This window comes from Ceratotherium simum, chromosome 35, assembly GCF_057802395.1.
Source record: "Ceratotherium simum simum isolate JZ-2026a chromosome 35, ASM5780239v1, whole genome shotgun sequence".
In the NCBI taxonomy this organism is placed as follows: domain Eukaryota; kingdom Metazoa; phylum Chordata; class Mammalia; order Perissodactyla; family Rhinocerotidae; genus Ceratotherium; species Ceratotherium simum.
Genome location: NC_141934.1, coordinates 23,366,913 through 23,386,476, shown reverse-complemented (window position 1 = coordinate 23,386,476; position 19,564 = coordinate 23,366,913). Strand labels below are relative to the sequence as shown.

The 19,564-nt window shown below is 39.7% G+C and overlaps 2 protein-coding genes across 3 annotated transcripts; one reads left to right on the top strand and one right to left on the bottom strand.

Annotated features, from left to right (window-relative positions):
• Positions 1-550: 550 nt before the first annotated feature.
• FAM216A (family with sequence similarity 216 member A) lies at positions 551-9,387 on the top strand. 2 transcript variants are annotated; one of them, XM_087423324.1, is made up of 7 exons: positions 551-705; positions 2,034-2,068; positions 4,875-4,996; positions 6,129-6,258; positions 6,337-6,520; positions 7,523-7,605; positions 9,032-9,387. In XM_087423324.1, the coding sequence occupies exons 1-7, from the start codon at positions 614-616 to the stop codon at positions 9,145-9,147; spliced, it is 762 nt and encodes a 253-aa protein (XP_087279450.1). In that variant the 5' UTR covers positions 551-613; the 3' UTR covers positions 9,148-9,387. The 2 variants fall into 2 exon arrangements, with proteins under 2 accessions (XP_087279450.1, XP_004430042.1); XM_004429985.3 differs by having other exon boundaries at positions 2,034-2,074.
• Positions 9,388-10,028: 641 nt separating this feature from the next.
• VPS29 (VPS29 retromer complex component) lies at positions 10,029-17,465 on the bottom strand. The gene is made up of 5 exons (XM_087423597.1): positions 17,256-17,465; positions 15,495-15,572; positions 12,723-12,914; positions 10,765-11,000; positions 10,029-10,517 (listed from the first exon to the last, which is right to left on the bottom strand). Exons 1-5 carry the CDS (start codon positions 17,463-17,465, stop codon positions 10,400-10,402), a joined length of 834 nt encoding a protein of 277 aa, XP_087279723.1. The 3' UTR covers positions 10,029-10,399.
• Between the last annotated feature and the right edge of the window lie 2,099 nt (positions 17,466-19,564).

Sequence of the window (19,564 nt, the reverse complement as noted above, 5' to 3'; positions counted from 1 at the left end):
TGCGTCTTCTGTTCCGCCACACCTCTGATTACGGCGCGTCCCGAAGGCCAAATTCCATGTGAAACTCGCCGTCCGGCAGAGGGGGGAGTGTTTGCGCGTGCGCAGAAGTAGCTGGCGGAAATCTGCAGTTGGGATACAGGCGGAGCCGGGTTGCCTTGGTGATAACGGATAACCGACAACACTTAGCATCCCTGCGCCGGGTGCTTTCGACCTTGGTTTGCGTACTGACGTTTGACCTATATGATGGAACTCGAGGTTTGCAAATTTGCTGAGGGTCTGAAATACTGAGGTGGAAGTCACTTCTTGTTTTACAGGGCATGTATATTTCCTTCTCGTGACACGTCCCTTCCACAAAAAGATGCAAACGTGCAAACGCGCAATCAACTAAAGAACCCCCGCCCCTCCCCCAATTTAACTCCAAGATCGTGGATCTGCCCTCCCCGCTCTCCCGAAGCTATTCGGGCAGTGTCCGGACCGCATCGGAAGGGGCTCGAATCCGGCATCCGCGTCTCACCCCCAATATCGCCCGGCCTGACGCACGCGTGCTGACGGGGGAGGGGAAAGGGGAAAGCTGCTCCCGCACACAGCTCGCGGGCCTGGCACCCGGGAGGAGATGCCCGGCCAGGGTGCGGTGTCCGACTGGACGGAGTGCAGCTCTTCCGCAGAGCCGCCCGCAGTGGCCAGGACCGTGGGTGGCGGCGGCGGGTGAGACTGCGGGGCCCTGAGGGGTTAGGGAGGACGGCGACCAGCCCAGGGTCGAGATCCCCCTGTAGAGGAGGGAGTGGGAGCTGGCTCCCCAGTGCACGGAAGTGAGAGGAGGAGAGAACCTTTTTGGTGGCTGGGATGGGAAATATGGAAGCCGACTCACTGTTTAGGGGAAGGGCTTCTGAGGGAAGCTTAGGAGGAGGGTTTGGTGCAATGACTAAATGCAGGGACTGCGACAATCGCCTGCGTACGTCTTTCTGCCTCGAGGGGGCGCTGCGAAACCTACTGGAAAAATTGCCGTCTTGCCACAGGATCTCTGCATAAAGGCGGGTAGGGGGACAACGGGGACAGATTCCTCCGGCTCAACCGAGGGCTTCCAAGTCAATAAATCAGTTCCCTGTATGTGACATTAGCCACCTTTATGTCAACGGGATTCATAATCGCCAATAAGACAAGTGATTATGAATATTAGAGGCACCTTGATCTTGACATTTTCTTCCCACAGAAATTCCTTCCTTCATAAATCCGTTTCATTTTGAGCAGGTGTCCACTATTATTTCCTGGATGCTGAAGACGATTAGTTGCTGAAGGCATTACCTCCTCATCCCTTCCATCAGTTATTCCCCAAATCTAGAGCTGCCAGGTGTTCCTCTCTAAATTCAGCCCACAGTCATGGCTCCTGCTGATATGTATCTGGCGGATTGAACTTTTAAAGATGGGATGGGGTCTTGTGTTTCTTTTCTGTTTATCACGGTGCTTGGTGAAGTGCTGGATCCCAGTATGTCGAGAGATCAATGAACTTTGGGTCATTGAATAAATTAAAAGAAGAGGGAGGGAAGGGTGTTTTGTCTTAAGTTGAGAAAAGAAAAGAAAAACTTGTACAAAATTAGAGACATTCCAGACCAACTTATCAGTTCCAGTACACTTTAATTACATGCAATAAAGAACAAGATAGTCTTTTCCATACCCAAGTTACTTTATTAAAAATAAAGAGAGCAAAAAAAATATCATGGATAGCACAGAAGCCCAGACTACTTTATTGAGCTTAACATAGGAATTAGATTAGGAGACTATAAAAGTAAGACCAAATCTGGCTTAAAGTTAATCCTTTCTAGTAGAGTAAAAATCTCAGTTAACTCACTTTGAAAAAGCCTGGAGCCACTAGGATACAACCAGAATTAAAAGAGAAAATTTGCAAGACATTCTGTCTGATGGAAACATGAAAAGTAAAAAGGATATGAAATACTGCCTTTTTTCATTTAAAATACTTTCTTTACTGCTTATAAACTTGTCAATTATTACATATTATTTAATCCTTTTTTTAACAGATCAGCTGGACATTCTTATTACCAGAATTCCAAAGGTACTGGTGAGTAGAGCATATAAAGCAGATAATACCTATAAATAACATGGTACAGAGAAGCCAATTTAGCTATAACTACTTACACAATGGAGTTTTTAAAATAGACTTTATTAGCATCCTTGGTGAACTTACTCTTTAAGATTTTCAAAGAACAATCCAGCAGGTTCTTTCTCTCCTGTTAAGATATCTGACATCAAGCATTTTAAAAAGAATACTTCAAAATAGCAATGAATCTGAAAATAGCAATGAATCTGAAAAGAACAGTGTTTATAACTGATGTTGGTTGAAAAGCACAGAGCACAGCCTGGGGTTTATATGCAGATTGAAGGAAAAAATCTAAACTGAACAACTTCAAAGAATATAAAATATTTCTCAGTGCTCCTATTTTCCTCTCACTTGAAATAAAGGATAGAGTTGCTGGAGTTAAGAGAGTCAGACAGGCCCTCAAAGGCCTCTCACTAATTTTGGAGGAGAGAGAAATTTCAATTCAATGATATATAAACCTGGATTCACTTTACTTTTCCTTGGAAAATTTATAGTCCTTACAGTTACCTAGGAAAAACACACACATATGTGAGTGTATGTACATATATATAAAAATACATATATATGCTTATATAAATAATGTGGTCATTTTAAAATGGAATTGCTGGATCATACTGCAATTCTGTTTAATTTTTTGAGGAACTGCCATACTGTTTCCACAGCAGCTGCACCATTTTACATTCCCATCAGTAATGCACAGGGTTCCAATTTCCCCATATCCTAGCCAACACTAGTTTTCTGTTTTTTTGATGAGAGTCATCCTTATAGGTATGAAGTGGTATCTCATTGTGATTTTGATTTGCATTTTCCTGCTGATTAGCCATAGTGAGTGTCTTTTCATGTGCTCATTGGCCGTTTGTATTTCTTTGGAGACATCCAAGTCTATTCAAGTCCTTTGCCCATTTTTCAATTGGGTTGTTTGTTGTTGAGTTTAACTATTATTTTTAAATGTTTCATTTTCTGTAAAGAAATGCTATCAAGCTTTTGTGGAATTAAATTTTAGTCTAGGCTATAATATACATCTCAGAAATACTGATTAGCAGGGACACAAAAGCTATATTCTTAGATAATTAACCCACATTTATCACTTGAAAAGGATTTTAAAAAATAAACTTTTATAATGTTGAAATGGTATTCATTTTATTATTACCGATTCCAAATTATGTTTTAAGGGTCATAATAACATAATTTCCACATGATTTTCTATTTGTTGGCAAACTAGTTAGTCCTTCAGTACGCAAATATAACTCTTACTTATCTGCACTAACCATCCAAAATGTTGAGTATGCAAATATAAGTCTTACTTATCTGCACTAACCATTGCCGAAATCTTGAAGAAATCACTAAATTTAAAGTTTAATATGTAAGATTATAGTGGCCTTTGTTATCAATAATATTGAAACAAAACTGTGTTTATTTAATTGAGTTTACTAGGTACAAACTTTTAACTTAAAATCTATTCTGCCAGCTTTATTTAGCCTAAAACTGGAAACAACCCAAATGTCCATCAAGAGGTGGATGGATCATCAAATTGTGGTTTATACATACATGCAATGGAATACAACCCAACAATAAAAAGGAATGAACTATTGTTACATATCACAAGAATGGATTTCAAAATAATTATGTTGAGTGAAAGAAGCCAGACAAAAACAGAATATATACTGTATGTTTCCCTTTATATCAAACTCAAGAAAATGAAAACTAATCTGTAGTGATAGAAAGCACATTAGTAGTTGCCTGGAAAGAGTAGGTGTGTGGAGAGGAGTGTACAAAGAGTTATTTCCCAATTAAATTTTGCCAGATATTGTTTTTCCCCAAACTGCTAGTGAATTTTATACCCTAAATTAAGTTAGTGGTCTCAATATGTCTGAAACTGAAAACTAGTTTCCATTCTTCTGGGACTATGTCTCAAGTTTTATTTTTTTTATTTTTATTTTTTGTGAGGAATATCAGCCCTGTGCCAACATCTGCCAATCCTCCTTTTTTTTTTTTTTTTTTTTTGCTGAGGAAGACTGGCCCTGGGCTAACATCTGTGCCCATCTTCCTCCACTTTATATGGGACGCTGCCACAGCATGGCTTGCCAAGAGGGGCGTTGGTGCACGCCCAGGATCCAAACCAGCGAACCTCGGGCCACCACAGCGGAGCACGTGCACTTAACTGCTTGCGCCACTGGCAGGCCCCTCAAGTTTTATTTTTATTAAAAGACTATTCTTTTAATCTACCCACATCAGTATTTAAAACAATGAAGTGACTGAAATTATGTAAAAATAAGTTTTAATAAATTTCTGCAAAGCCCTTCATTTTAACACTGCCTCATTAAAGGGGTAACATTTGTGTTATTCTCTCTTGAGTCTAATACAGAGTAGAATTTTAAAACTATTACTCAAGTCAAATGAATGATAAAATATTGTTGTAAATCTTTAAAGTGCAAATTCTACATGTATATTCCTGTTTAGTATGGTCTGACATACAATAAACTAAAAAAGTAAGTTACTGTCAACAGTTTGCATCTCAGCTGAGTTCAAAATGATGTAGTCCATATATAATGACATATGTATAGTAAATTAGTTATAAATACCTTAGCTTTTTGTGTGCTCTAAAACCAAATGGCCTATCATACAGTCTATTCAAATTTAACAGTCTGACTCATACTACTACTCCAGCATAATCACTGACACATGTAAATACATTGATCTTAATAATTTGCTGAACTAATCTTTGCTCATGAAATTCACATAATAATGTCCTTGCCTACAGACAGAATCAAAGATGGACACAAAGTGAACTCACACATAGCCAAGCTGCAAGAGTTATGGAAAACTCCTCAAATTCAAACAATTCACATCCCTAAATCAATGATAGATGCGTCCTTTCTTAAGGTATGCTAACTAAATACCACTACTTTATTTAAATACCAATACTCTTTGTATTCAGAACTGAAGTTTTTATTGAAGATAAGCTACTTTGAGGGTAAGGCACTGCAGAAGACAAAGTACACCCAGCATATTGTCTAGGAGTCTGTAAATACCTGCTGGGTAAACTCAGTGAATGAGTGCAAGGATTTTATCATTATAGATTCCCTGTCATAAGAGTTCTTTCAGGGCTTTATGATACTTCAGATCTAACGTACTTTTACTCAGAAAGCTCAATGCCCCAAGCATAAGATGCTTGGGGAGAGTTCCATTCTAAAGATGGAAACCAATCTCATAAAGATTTCACTCAAGGACTACAAAATTAGAAGCAAGCAAGTAAAGAAAATGTCAATAAGCATTTTACAACTGTTGACCTGTACTGCCCCACTAAAGATCATAGCTGCCTGAAGCATCCTCTCTAGAGCAATGCAAATTAGGGTTACTAAATCTTGGTGCAAACTGGTAAATTTTCCTGACCAGCATCTTGGATTTTCTCTGGATTTACTACCTATTCAGTTGAGTGAATCCTGTGTGTGTGTATACCTATGCACGTATAGCGGGGTCTTGCATTTTAGGTGAGTGTTAACTTCTAAAATCAGCAAGCATAGTACAAATCTTAGTCAAAATTACTTATATCAGAGACCAACAGATCCCTCAGTCTGTCCAATAGTTATTCTTACGGGGCTAGAAAAGACTGTTTCTTTAGTTAAAACTAAGTAGGGTAATTGGGTTGCTTTTAGGTATCATATTATACCTCAAAAATCATATTCAGAGGGCAAGATGCCCATACCCACTGAGAGACACATGGGAACTAAGACTCACTGACAGAACAGCAGATTCATACTTTCCTATTCTTCTAGGGCAGTGGTTCTCAAACCTCACTGGGCATCTGAATCACTTGAGTGGAAATGACAAGCAGAATCACTTGTATTGTTTAAATGGCCATTTCTTTCTCTTTTTGGCCAAATTAACACAGTTGAATTTGCATAAGTAAAATGAACAGATCCTACAACTGTCCTGAACATTCATCCTTTCAGATAAGGAATATTGCCAACCTCTGTTATACAATGCAGCCTATAAATCTTGTTCTGTCTTTTAGCATCGAGACCTCACCATAGGGCAGAAGCGTTATCTGTGCAGCATTGCTAAGATCTATAATGCAAACTATCTGAGGACGTTAATGAAGAGGCAGTACATGCATGTGATCCAGCGCAGCTCACAAAAGCCAGGCAGGTGCACCTCCAGTTAGTCTCTCGCTAGTTCTCATAAGAAATGAGGTCTTCTAACAGAGGTGATTCGTACAACAGGTGTCCTCACTCATCACAGGAGCCGCCTCAGTTCTCGTTACGCACAGAAGCAGCACTACCCCTGCACTACATGGCGACACCAACTGGACAGAGAGGACTCAGGGCGTTCTCACGTTGCAGCCGCATCTGCATCGGAAATGATCATACAGTATTCCCTTTGGCGACCAGTGAGAAACAAAGAAGGGTCTGTTTCTTATTGTTTACAAGGAGGAAAATGTCCTCCAATTTTATTTGAAGGGTAGCTAAATGATATTAAACCTTGTGTTCCCTAATATGTTCACTTTGCTAAATTCAGAATAGGCTGGATAAAAAGCACAAAAGGATGTTACTTTACGGTCTCTTTACTGAGCTGACTGGGATATGCCACTTCTTTTGGAACATATTTTGTGGATTTGTAAAAATTTCTTGATCAGCTAGAGATATGGAAGAGTGCCCCTTTCAATGATTCCCACTCAAAATCAAAATAATACAGACTTCCAAAAGGAGAAGCATATGGTTGCTTCTACACAGGGGAATACTATAAACAAAAAAGGAAAGAGGAAAAAAAGAGATTAAGAAGCCTGATTATCCAACCTGCACTACAATAGTTAGCTTTGCATATCAAGGTTAATAAGTCACAGGAGAATTCAGGGGCTGAAAGGATCTCTTTCGGGATGCTGGCAGCTTAATAAAAAGAATTTGCCCGGGGGGGGGGGGGGGCCTGTGGCTTGGCGGTTAAGTGTGTGCGCTCCGCTGCTGGTGGCCCGGGTTCGGATGCCGGGCGCGCACCGACACACCACTTCTCCGGCCATGCTGAGGCCCTGTTCCACATGCAGCAGCTGGAAGCATGTGCAGCTATGACGTACAACTATCTACTGGGGCTTTGGGGGAAAAAATAAATTAAAAAAAAAAAAAAAGAATTTGGCTGCTGGCCTCATGGCTTAGCGGTTAAGTGCATGCGCTCCGCTACTGGCCGCCCAGGTTCGGATCCTGGGTGCACACCGACGCACCGCTTCTCCGGCCATGTGAGGCGGTATCCCACATACAGCAACTGGAAGGATGTGCAACTATGACATACAACTATCTACTGGGGCTTTGGGGAGAAAAAGAGAAAAAAGGAAAAAAAAAAAGTTTGTATGGTCTTCCACATGCATTAGGCAGCTGTTCACTTTGCTGGTTCCAATTAAGATGCTTCTCTTTCTTATAGTTTAAAAAGTGGATATGCATCTAAAACAAGATGTAAGTCGCTGAAGATTTTTAGAAAACCAGGCAGACTGTTCATGCAATCAGGTAAGTGTGGAATTTTAAAAATATGCATTTTAAAAGATCTTATGCTTAATGAATATTAAACCCAAGTTTCATCTATTACAGAGGACATTAAAAAATTTAGAATGTGATTTGCTTTACTGCTCCAAATAAAACTAAACATGAAATATAGTTTCTGCTTTCACTTAACACACTGCTAAGAGGAGTAAGGTTCAAGGTATTTCTAATTTTAAATAAAGATATTTATAACATCAACATCAAAGACTTAACAGAGAATGAATGTCAAAACCCAGAGCCACAAACATGACTTTTTCAAGCCACAGCACTTCTTTTATGAGATAGTGCCATTTTTGGATGAACATACTTTGTATAGCCTTAGTTTACAAAGGGCTATATCACCTATACCATTTTGTTTAATATTCAACCAACCAGTGCAAGCAAGCCAACCAGGTGATATTATCAAAATTTTATGGAGCAACTCAGACAAATCCAGACTTGGGAAGGATCAGCATAAAGGATCCTTCTACCACAAGTACAGAATACCACAAAATGAAAAAGGCAAAGAGAAAGAAGACCAAATGGTCAGAAATATTCCTCAGAATTGATCAAGTGGAAGTTAAATAATTTCCTAGTTAGTACCACAGCGAGTAGGAAAGTTAGGCCCTCTGAACCCACATCCCATTGCTGGGTGACAGCGCCACTCAGCTCTGCTGTAAATACCATGCTATGCCTATCCAAGAAATGAGGGAAACGGCAGGGGAAAAGGTAAGTCTGGTTCCACAAAGAACAGCTGGGGGAAACCCCAGATAGGGGGAAAGTCCCTGTCGTCCCCAAGAGAAGAGAGATGAGAAGGAACTTAAGGAAAATGGAGAATGCTGAAGCTAAAACTCCTCCATAAACAAAAGATTTTGAAAAGCATTGCTTTTAAGGGAAAATATGACTTAGTAACAGAATTTGCTGTACAATAACTTGTCTGGAATACAGTACTGGGTATCTTTTTTTTTTTTTTTTTTTTTTTTTTTTTTTTTTTTTTTTAAAGATTTTATTTATTTATTTTTTCCCCCCAAAGCCCCAGTAGATAGTTGTGTGTCATAGCTGCACATCCTTCTAGTTGCTGTGTGTGGGATGCGGCCTCAGCATGGCTGGAGAAGCAGCGCGTCGGTGCGAGCCCGGGATCCGAACCCGGGTCGCCAGCAGTGGAGCGCGCTCACTTAACCACCAAGCCACGGGGCCGGCCCGTACTGGGTATCTTATTTTATTTTAAAAAGAGATTTGGGGGAAGGCAGGGAGGTGATTAAGTTTTGAAAATGGCAGGCAATTTGTTTTTGCTAGGGCTTATTAATAAGGTAGGTCATTTTGAAGGTTGTTCTTATATACAAATCTCTATTTTCAGGATGAAATACAACTTATTTCCAAAACAGACATTATAAATTCTTATTTTTTCCTTTAGTTTCTACAAATGATTCTGAATCATACATGAATGAAGAAAAAAAGGAAGAAGATTTACTAAAGTGTATGCAATCAATGTCAATTGAAGAACAGGGAGAACATCTGATGTTAACTTGACAATCTTGTCTTGTGTATTGATGATGTGCCAAAAGTAGGGGGAAGGGGTTGTGAACTGTGGCCTCCCTCTACGTTTAGGATAGTATTGTTATTCACCATTAAGTCATTAAGTAATTTTGGTTTGTTTAGAAACTTTTTGGTTTGATGTAGGTACATGTACCAATGATATTTGTGTAATAAAATTTATGTGCAATATATGCTTGTATTTCTAGCTAGATACAATTAAAATTTTTTTGTCACTTAAAATTGAGTTATTTTTCTTTAAATCTAACAAATACATTGTATAATTCTTTCTCTGTTTACAATAAGTCCTAAAACAGCAACATTAGAATATACGACAAGTATTTTCTTGACTGGGCTGAGGAAAACTCTTGAAATATTCTAACACAGAATAGTATTTGATAGAGGTAACACCTAGGTTGCAAAGAAGGTACTTAATAAATATTTGCTACTTGAATACAACATAAAAATGGAAATATCAATTTGCCCTATTTTATGAAAATTGCCACACAAACACTTGGACTCTCAAACTAGATTAAGGTGGGAGTAGTACTAATGAGGGGATTCTTTACGTTATATATTCACTCTAGTGTGCTTTCCTTCTAAATACTGTTTTTTAAAAATTTTGTTAAAACTGGAAAAAGAGGAATAGGGCAATTTAAAGCAACAGTTTGACTAATCACTGCTGATTTAACATGTCAATATGGTATATTATTTAGAAAATAAAATCTGAGTGAGATTGTGACCTAGAATGCTGTAGGAAATGAGAGAGCTCTGAAAGTCATCTCATCTACCTCATCACTTTAATATCTGTCCACAGTTTCAGTCCATCTCTTATTTTTATGATTTGTAAAAATTAAAACACAAGTTTATCAAGAAAGTATAAATGAAAGGTAACTTTATTACTGGAGAAGAAAAAAATGTATACAAGAAAGTCTAGATTCTTTCTCCTCATGCACTATGTTTGTAATAAAGTTCCAAATATCAACTTGGAAGATATTTACAAGGATAAACTTTCCCTAACACGTGACCATTTACTGTGTGGTGGACATTTTTTCATAGAAATCATATACTTAAACTAAATATATTCTTATAGTTTACAAGAAGCTTAGAACATTTTATTAACAGAAGACGATATTTTACTGCAAAATATTAGAAAAGTGATACAGTTTTGTGGCTCTTAAATTTTTACTTGATTTGAACAGGAGAATGAAAAAAAAAACCCAACAGAAAAATCAAGACAGGCCTAGCTTTAAGATTTTTTGTATTCGATTCGTTCTACTTTCACGTCATCTCCAATTAGCTGATACACGTAAGTGACAACTGTAGAAGCCTGGATATCCATCAACACAAATGAAGGAATAATGTTTCTGGAAGAAAATATAAATAATGTCAGTGTTTTGTACTAAAAACAGCACCACTATAAATTCAATTTAAGATGACAACTGGATTCAAGGAGAAATCTGGTTGTTACACATTAAAAAGAATAATCACCAAAAGACGACTGCCAAAAAGGCTATAAATATTTAAAGGGTCACATTTCTCTTTTATGAAATGTCACACGTGCAATTATTAACTTTATAAAACTCCCAAATTCCCAAATTGCATATCACTCACGTTTCCAAGGCATTATACGCTCCAGTGGCAGAACCTGGGTTAATGTAGAATTTATTTTCATGCTCAAATGCTTCAAATTTGTGTGTATGTCCCGAGATAAGAATGTCCACATCAAACTGCCTCTGCAACAGGGCTAAGCTGGCCATATCTCCCCACGGAATAACTTGATGTCCATGGATCAAACCAATTTTGAACTGCCCAACAGTCACAACTTTCTGTTCTGGATAATTCAGATTCTAAAATAAGAAACAGACATAAGAAAAATATATTTTAGAGATACTGATATCTGATTTCTTCTCAGTCTCTAAGGCTGCAACTATGCTCAAAACATAACTTACTCCAGGTAAACTGGAATTTATCATGCAATCCCTTTATTGTGTTTATTTTTATAGAACACGGGCTCTTTTGGGCATGCTGTAGAGAATAATTATGGCCCCAAATTTGCAAGTTTCTTATACCTAAGAATCCTAGGCATATAACCTGTAAGCTAGGGTGTGTTGAAATTATATCCCAGGCTTTAATAGTTATATAAATGGCTTAAAATAATAATGATAGTTAACACTTATATAGCACTTAATATGAACCAGCCACTATTTTAAGAGCTTTATAAATATCAACCTATTTAATATTTACGAACAATCCTGAGATAGGTTCTAGTATGACCCTCATTTTATGGATGAGGAAAGTGAGGCACAGAGAGGTTAAAATAAGTTGCCCAAGGTCATGTTAGTAAGGGGTTGAGCCAAGATCCAAACCCTGGTATTATGGCTCCAGGGTCTGTGAATTTAGCAAATTAGAAGAAAAAATTTTAATTCTTGCTACTGGAACTGTCTTGAGCATAACACAAACAGAATCCCTAATATGTTCTTTACAAACCAATATGTTTTTTACAAACCAATATTCTAATTACTGACAAGAAGTTTGCCCCTTCTCTTCTCATCCCCCTCATCTTTCACCTCCATGCCACCTCTAGTTTATCCAAACTCTTTTTTAAATTCACTTAAAAAAAAAAAAGACACTATGCTCATTTCGTTTGGTATAAAAGAGCCCCATTAAAGAGCACAAATGAAGTTAAATAATTAATGGAAAAGTTTATATTCCTAGAAATACAAAATAGATTTTTCATACTAGAAACAGATTTATCATGTTAAATCATACAATGTTAGCACTGGCAGGAGTGTTAAAAATCATCTATTCCAATCATATTTATGTAGGAGGAAACTAAGACCAGAAAGAGGATGTAATTTGTCTAAAATCTCATTATTAACTAATGGGCAAAGTTAGAACTCCAGAATTCCTAACTTTTTTTCTTTCAAGTCAGGTTTATTGAGGTATAATTTACATACAGTAAAACTATCCTTTTTAGTGTACAATTCAAGGGATTGTGACAAATGCAGACATCTGTTCCAGGACCGCCACAATCAAGATATAGAACAGTTCAATCACCTCAAAACTCCCTCACGCCCCCTTATAGTTAACCCATGAGACAGGGAGCCATGGCAGGGTTTTCAGCAGAGTGGTGATGTGATCTTACTTCACCTAAAAAGAATCACTCTGGTTGCTACTTGGAGAACAAAGTATGGCAGGAGGAAGGGTAGAATCAGGAAGGTGGAATACAGGAAGGGATATGGTGGCTTGGAACAGGGTAGTAGAGGTGGGGTGGTGAGAAGCTCGTAACAAAACTTTATAAACTAAATGACAGTACTACAAAAAATAGTGACAAAACCACTTCTACTCCGTATCAATTTAGTTAGAACAAATACTTAATATGCTTACTGAGTAATCTAAAATCAGTGATTTTCAAACAGTAAGAGAGGAGTATGTGTAGTAATTTTACATTTGGAAAATTAAAAAAAAAAAAAAGATCTTCACAGTTGAAAAATTCTGGCCTAAAAGATAGAGGATATGTAAGAATCGAGAAAAGGAAATATTTGGGAAGGGAAAGGGAAATACGTCACCTCATCGAAGTCTCCTCTCACAATATGAACATCACCGGCCAGAGTCTTGAGATAGTCATAACTCTCTTTGGTGCAAAGGTTTCCAGTGCAGAGAATGTGCTGAATCTTTCCTGGCACCAGCAGTTTTTTGAATTTAGCCGGCAAACTATTGCACCGGTGTGGGATGTGCAGGTCTCCTAATACCAACACCAACTTTAAAGTGTCAAGGTGAGACAAGGTGTATTGTTAAACATGATGTCAAAACAAGGATTCTCCTCCCATAACTCCCCTTTAAATTAAACTAACCAGAGATTCCAGAAAGCAAAAGAGCAGAAGTTATTCACACAGTTCCTATCATGACCATTTAAACAAACACACATATGGTAACATACTTTGTTCTAAATCCATCTTATTTTATTTTGGTCATAAACAGGTGTGCATACACAATACAGGTAATCATTCTATTTACCAAGAATAAAATCAAGCTTTCTAAAGTGATTCATTTAGAGACCTATAAATTACACTGAAAAAAAAATTGTAAAATGAAAAATATACTACTGGGCTCTAAGGAATTTGGCATTTTTGAAGACTGATATGGTAATTCATATTTCTGCAGTTTTAATGTAAAACCTCATATATTGATTCCTGGAACATTAATAAAGAGAATTATTAAAAATGTAATGATAGAGAAAAAAAGTTAATTCTATAATTTATGTTTACTAGACTGACAACTATTTGGAGGACAGTAGCCAAAATTTACAATATTTGCTACTTAAAAGTATTATCTATACATTACAGAGGAATAAAACCACCCTATGTTTCAAAGAGTTTCAATAGGGCAAACATGTGCTTCTGAATTATAATCTTTGTTATCTTCTCTTTCCTTCATTATTAGAAATCCTCACTGTCATATTATTATCTAGATTAAATTGCCTATGTACCCCCAGTTTAGTTCCCAAACTTAAAATAACATTTTCACAATCTTTCATGTGCATTAGAAGATTAAAAAAAAAAAAAAAAGCTAAATACATGATGAATTTAGCAGAAGGTAGAGTTGCAACATAGTCTCAGATGACAAAAATAAATTTAGCACTTAAATATAAAAGAATACAAAATCTCAATCCTGTAAAATTTTAATTTAAAAATTTTAAGAGTTGACATATAAACATTATTTAATTCAGTCATGTAACAGAATATTGTCAAAAAGGTCATTTAAAAATAATATCTGCCCTCCAAAGGACAAGAGAATCAATTTCTTCATGTTGATTAGAATAAGCACTTTCATTCTATGACAGGATGTTTTCCCACACAGACATCCCATCCATAAATGTACATGCCCTTTAACTGCTTTTAAAGAAGGTATGACTATTCCTTAACATCATCAAGGAAAACATTAAATATCTAAAATAGGATAAAACAGAAAATAGTTTTGCCACCACAGACTTTGTAAATTGAAATAAATCAAAAACAAAACGTGTGAAATTAAAATTATTACTAAAACAAGCTTGATTCATCTTGCAACAAATATCAAAATGATTACAAAGGCAAGGAACTGTTACCAGGACGTAGAGTAACTGAAGTAACACAAGCTTACAAAATCAGCGCACTTTAAACGAAATAGTTAAATAAGTTTCTTCTTTATAAAGAGTAGTTTCAGCTGGTATTTACTCAATGACTTATATTAATTGTTTCAATCCAGATCTTAGTGGACGAAACATCTGTAAAACTAAAAACCACCTCGAAGTTTCCACCCTCATTGGTAATCAATACAAAAGTACCTGGAGAGAGAACAATCTTCATCTTTAGAGGGGGATCCCTTCAGATAAGGATTGAAGTACATAGTTAATGTAGGAAGCTGGCATTTGAGAAAAAGGTAAAAAAAAATAGATTTCTATATTAAAAAAAGAAGAACCTCAACCTCATAAAAGGGCATATGTCTATAACAGGTTGAAAATGTTTGGGACTAATAACGAATGAGCTGTTCCATCTGAATGCGCTAGAAAGAACAGTAGTTAAGACATGATACTTTATTTTTATTTATTTTTTGTGTGTGTGAGGAAGATCAGCCCTGAGCTAACATCCATGCCAATCCTCCTCTTTTTGCTGAGGAAGACTGGCCCTGAGCTAACATCTATTGCCAATCCTCCTCCTTTTCTTTCCCCAAAGCCCCAGTAGATAGTTGTATGTCATAGTTGCACATCCTTCTAGTTGCTGTGTGTGGGACGCCACCTCAGCATGGCCAAACAAGCGGTGCATCGGTGGGCGCCCGAGGTTCCAAACCCTGGCCGCCAGTAGCAGAGCACACGCACTCAACGGCTAAGCCACGGGGCCCGCCCCAAGACATGATACTTTATAATGATTGATGACCTATTCTATAATGTACTCTGGATTATGCCCAAGTGTACCCAGACTACTAGCCATCTAAGGATATAACTGTATGAATGACTACACAGAAATTATTTCTAATTAGTAAGGATCCTTACTAGGACTCTGGCTTCCTGCAGGTGACAAAGTAATAGGGAAAATAGTGTCACATAACAAATGCCACACTTTGAGGATTGTCCTTGCCCGAATTCCACACTTGAGAGTTCAGGTTAGACACAGATTATAGAGTCTTTTAAGACAACAAAAGATTCTGGAAATGGAAGTCTTGTTAAATTCAAATAAAGAACCAACCCAATCAAAGCATAGGAATTTGGTTATTTCCTATTTGATAGACAATAAAAGGGTGAAAATCCCAGTAATCAGCCACCCAACCACCATTGTTAGTAGGAGCTAAGAGAAGAAACTTACTCTGTGCCCAGCCTTAGTGGAATGAAGAAGTTGATTGCAGACAGGGGAATCAAAAAAAAGGGTGAAACATGACCAATGTTAAAAGAAAGCAACGAAAAGAAACAAACCAAAAAAAGAACAAAAAACTCGTATCAAATGAATACGCAAACAATTGTTAATGATTTCTGAGTGTTATGAAAGAAAATGTTAAAAATCAGCTTTGCTCAAAACAATACCAAAAAAACCACTTACTATATATTTTTTTTTTTTTTTAAAGATTTTATTTATTTTATTTTTTCCCCCCAAAGCCCCAGTGGATAGTTGTATGTCGTAGCTGCACATCCTTCTAGTTGCTGTATGCGGGACTCGGCCTCAGGATGAACGGAGAAGTGGTGCCTCGATGCATACCCGGGATCCGAACCCGGGCCACCAGCATCGCAGCACACGCACTTAACCACCAAGCCACAGGGCCGGCCCCTTACTATATTTTTGAACATCTTAAACACACTTACACATTTAAAAATTTTGCCCTGTCAATTTTTTCTATTATTCCTAATCTTATTCTCCACATTGACTCCCATCCCTTTTGTTTCCTGTTCTGTTTAGAATTTTATAAGACAAAATTTGGAACATTCATTAGTAATAGCTTAAATGAAAGCTAACATTTTCTGGATTCTTAAGGTCTAATTATTCCTCAAGTATACTGATTTTTAATTCTCTTATGTTGAAAATTCCAGTAGTTGGAAAATTACACTCAGCTAGGTCATTATTTTGTATAGAAGATCTAACACAACGCTATGAATACATTATCAAGTGACGAAGTCACCAACTAAAGATGATAAACGCAAACACATTTCTCCAGCTAAAACTGGACCTTCCCCACACTTGAATTTGCTGCCAAATAAAATGCTTTTAATCATAAAAGAATCAGCTAATGCTAACTCTTGCCCAGTTCTTCCTACTTCATGTGAAAAGTGATGTTCCACTACAACTACTCTAAAAAAAGTGTTCGCCTCTCAAGAAAACTTCAGAAACACGAATATGGAATCATACGTCAGGCAATTTCGTCTTCTCCCAGAGATAAGTGTCTCAAAATTACTGTAAACTGGATTACTCTAAACTGGAGTCTGTTTAGAAGCAAAAACAAAAGTAGGATTAAAGCCTTTTCCATATATAAAGAAGCTAAAGAAGCATATACCATAGATCTTTGGCTGTCACGTGTAAAGGCCACGTCAAAGGCTATGTTTGTCACAGAATCATGATAACCTTAAAAATGAAATGGATGCCCACCAGAGAGAGAAGTCCCTTTACAGCTAACGTCACCACCACAAATACCAAGATAATCAAGCTCCTTTTGAAACCGTTCTTAGCTTTTTAGGGGATCAAAGGCACCTTTGCACATCTGACTACAGCCATGAGGCATCTCCAGTAGCAGCTCCAGAGTTTTTATGTAGGGAGGTCTCAGGGGTGGCAACCTACTGGGGGCGAGGGGGTGATGGACCGGCCCTGAAGGTGGCTGGGGCAGTCTGATCAACGACCGAGGAAAAGCTCCCCACTGCCTTTACCAACACTGGCCTTCGCCCAGAAGAACGTACATAGTCACAAAACCTTCCAAACAATTTCAAGTTCATAAACCACTAAGCAATCCTGCTCTAAAGGGTCCCAGCAATGCTAAGAGCCACATCGAGTCCCTGAGGACACCCTACCACATTTCAATGGCAGCTGCACGTCTTCTCAGGTGCGAAGCGGATAGTTCTCATCCCCTTTCCCCAGATGGCAAACCAAAAAGGGCAGGAGATTTTGCTCGCTGCTTCCCGTTTTGCATCCGAGAAGCCAGCTTTTGCCACACTGGGGTGGTAAGCGGTGCACCCCAACCAGCGGGAGGCGCTTTTTGCGGGAAAGGACCAGAGAAACGTCTGGAAACGGAGGATCGTGCCCCTTTCTCGGGGACGCTCGAGGCACAGGCCCAAAGGCCCTTCCGTGCTCGGGCATGCGGGTCTCGTGACCACCCAGCGGCTGAGGGGCCCTCTTCCCCCTCGCACGTCCTCTAGCCCCCGAGGCGGGGGTGCGAGGCCGCGCCGGCCGCACCCAGAGGTGGCCGCTCCCGACCCTCCCCCTCGGCCTTCCCCGGGCCCGAGTCTGGGCCGCGCCCGCCAGGGCCCCCGGGATCGCCCAGGCCCTAGCCCAGAGACTCCCAACGACACAGCACCCAAACCCAGAGCCAGGCCCCGGTCGCCGCAGCTGCCGTCCTCACCATCCTGTCACCGGGCTCCGCTCAGTCACCACAGCCGCCACCACCCTCTTCCTCAGGTTCCTCGGCGACCCGCCCACCTGGCTCGCAACCAATGAAAAACGAGGTCGACAAGAGGCCGCCGTACGGAGGCCCGCACAGGCCTTTTTCCGCCGTAAAGCGAAACTCATCTTTGGGAAAGAGGAGGGGAGTGTGTGTGAAATCTCGACGCTTCGAAAAGCGCGGGCAACATCCGGGCACCTGGGGCCGTCGAGTTGAGGCGCGCCTTGAGTTCCGCAGCGCAGCCATGCTGAAGTGCGGAATGAGCGGCAGTCAGGTGAAAGGTGAAGTGGCCTTTCTTGCCTTCCTGTGTAAAAAACGGAAAGGCTAAGGTTCATGGGGCGGCTTCCATCGTGGTCCTGTTTCTGCCGCTTGGCCTTTATGCTCAAGGCCTGAGGACACAGGGCCTGGCCGGAGCCAGCCCTCACCCACCAGGGTCCTGTTCGCTTCTGAGGGGAGGATGAAGGCCCCTCCGCTTTTATTTATGCGTAACGTTTATGTTCGTGGGTGTCCGTGCATTGACGATGCACCCTCGGGACAGAGATTGGGAGTGCGGGCCTCGAACTCGGGACGATAAGGGCTGCGTGGGGAGGACATGGGAGAAAAAAATATGCTTGGACAGTTAGTGTCATGAGGAAGGATAAACCTGGTTTTTATTCCGGATTCTACCATTTGTTAATGTATAACCTGGGACAAGTCTCTGAATCACGTCGAGGCTCAGTTTCCTCATCCGTAAAATGAGAATAACAACAGCCCCTTTGTGTTAAGAGTTTGTGGTAGGACTGAAATGGAAATGACGTGAAAAGAGCTCCATAATAAAGGAAGTGTACAGCAACTATTTATTGTAAATGGTCCTTTAAACCTGTAAGTTGCTCCAGAAAATGTGTGTTTAGAAAAGCAGCGGTTTCCCAGGACTGTACCCTGAAGGTGCGGTTGACGGGCGTCGGGAGCTGTGGCCGGCGCGCCCCGCGTTGACATCTGCGGGTTAACGCTCGGGAAAGGGAAGCGCGAGTCCGCCGTTGTGCGTCCCCGGCGCGCTGGGGGCTCTCCTCCGCAGTGTTCCTCGGTTCTTCATAAGCTCCTGTTCCTGTGATTGTGTAGTGTCACTAGACTGTAGGCCCCCTGAGGGCAGGCGCTGGACCTGTCTTGTTCATTGCTGTACCCCGTTGCCTCGGGTCGCGCTCGGAACACAGTAGGCGCTCAATAAATGCTCACTGGACGAGTGAAAGGTGTACTCGAAGCAGCTCCGGGAAAAAGCCGTGAATGTGAAGGCGTGAAAAGGGACAAATGCCTCTCTCTGTTTTTTTCTTCGGGTCACCCTCTCTTTCTCAATTCGAACCCCGCACCTGTCACTCAAACGCTTCTGATTCCTAAGTACTGTAATCTGATTTTATGTTCTGCTATTATTTTTCCTTTTTTCTACTTTCTACTGCATTGATATGGCATCTATGTTTACTGCAGCATGGTAGTCCATATCTGTTGGCCACATTTTGTACTTAATCATAAGAACATTAGCGGTGTCATACCAGGCCAGACCAATATTTCATCCGGCCCCAGCCTCTCTTTCTGACAAGGTATCTGAGTGTGTTTGCTGGGAAGATCTGGCATCTTCCATGCTGCCCTCAAACATCAGAGATGTATCTTAAATGTCTCTATGGTCTGTCTCCTGACTTGTTTTGACTTTGCCACCTGTGAAGTTATTAAAACCCTTCAAACCGTCCTTTCCTTGCAGTTTTCAAACTTTTTTTGTGGGGTGGGGAATACATTTATTTAAACTAAATTTAAAAATACATTAGTATGG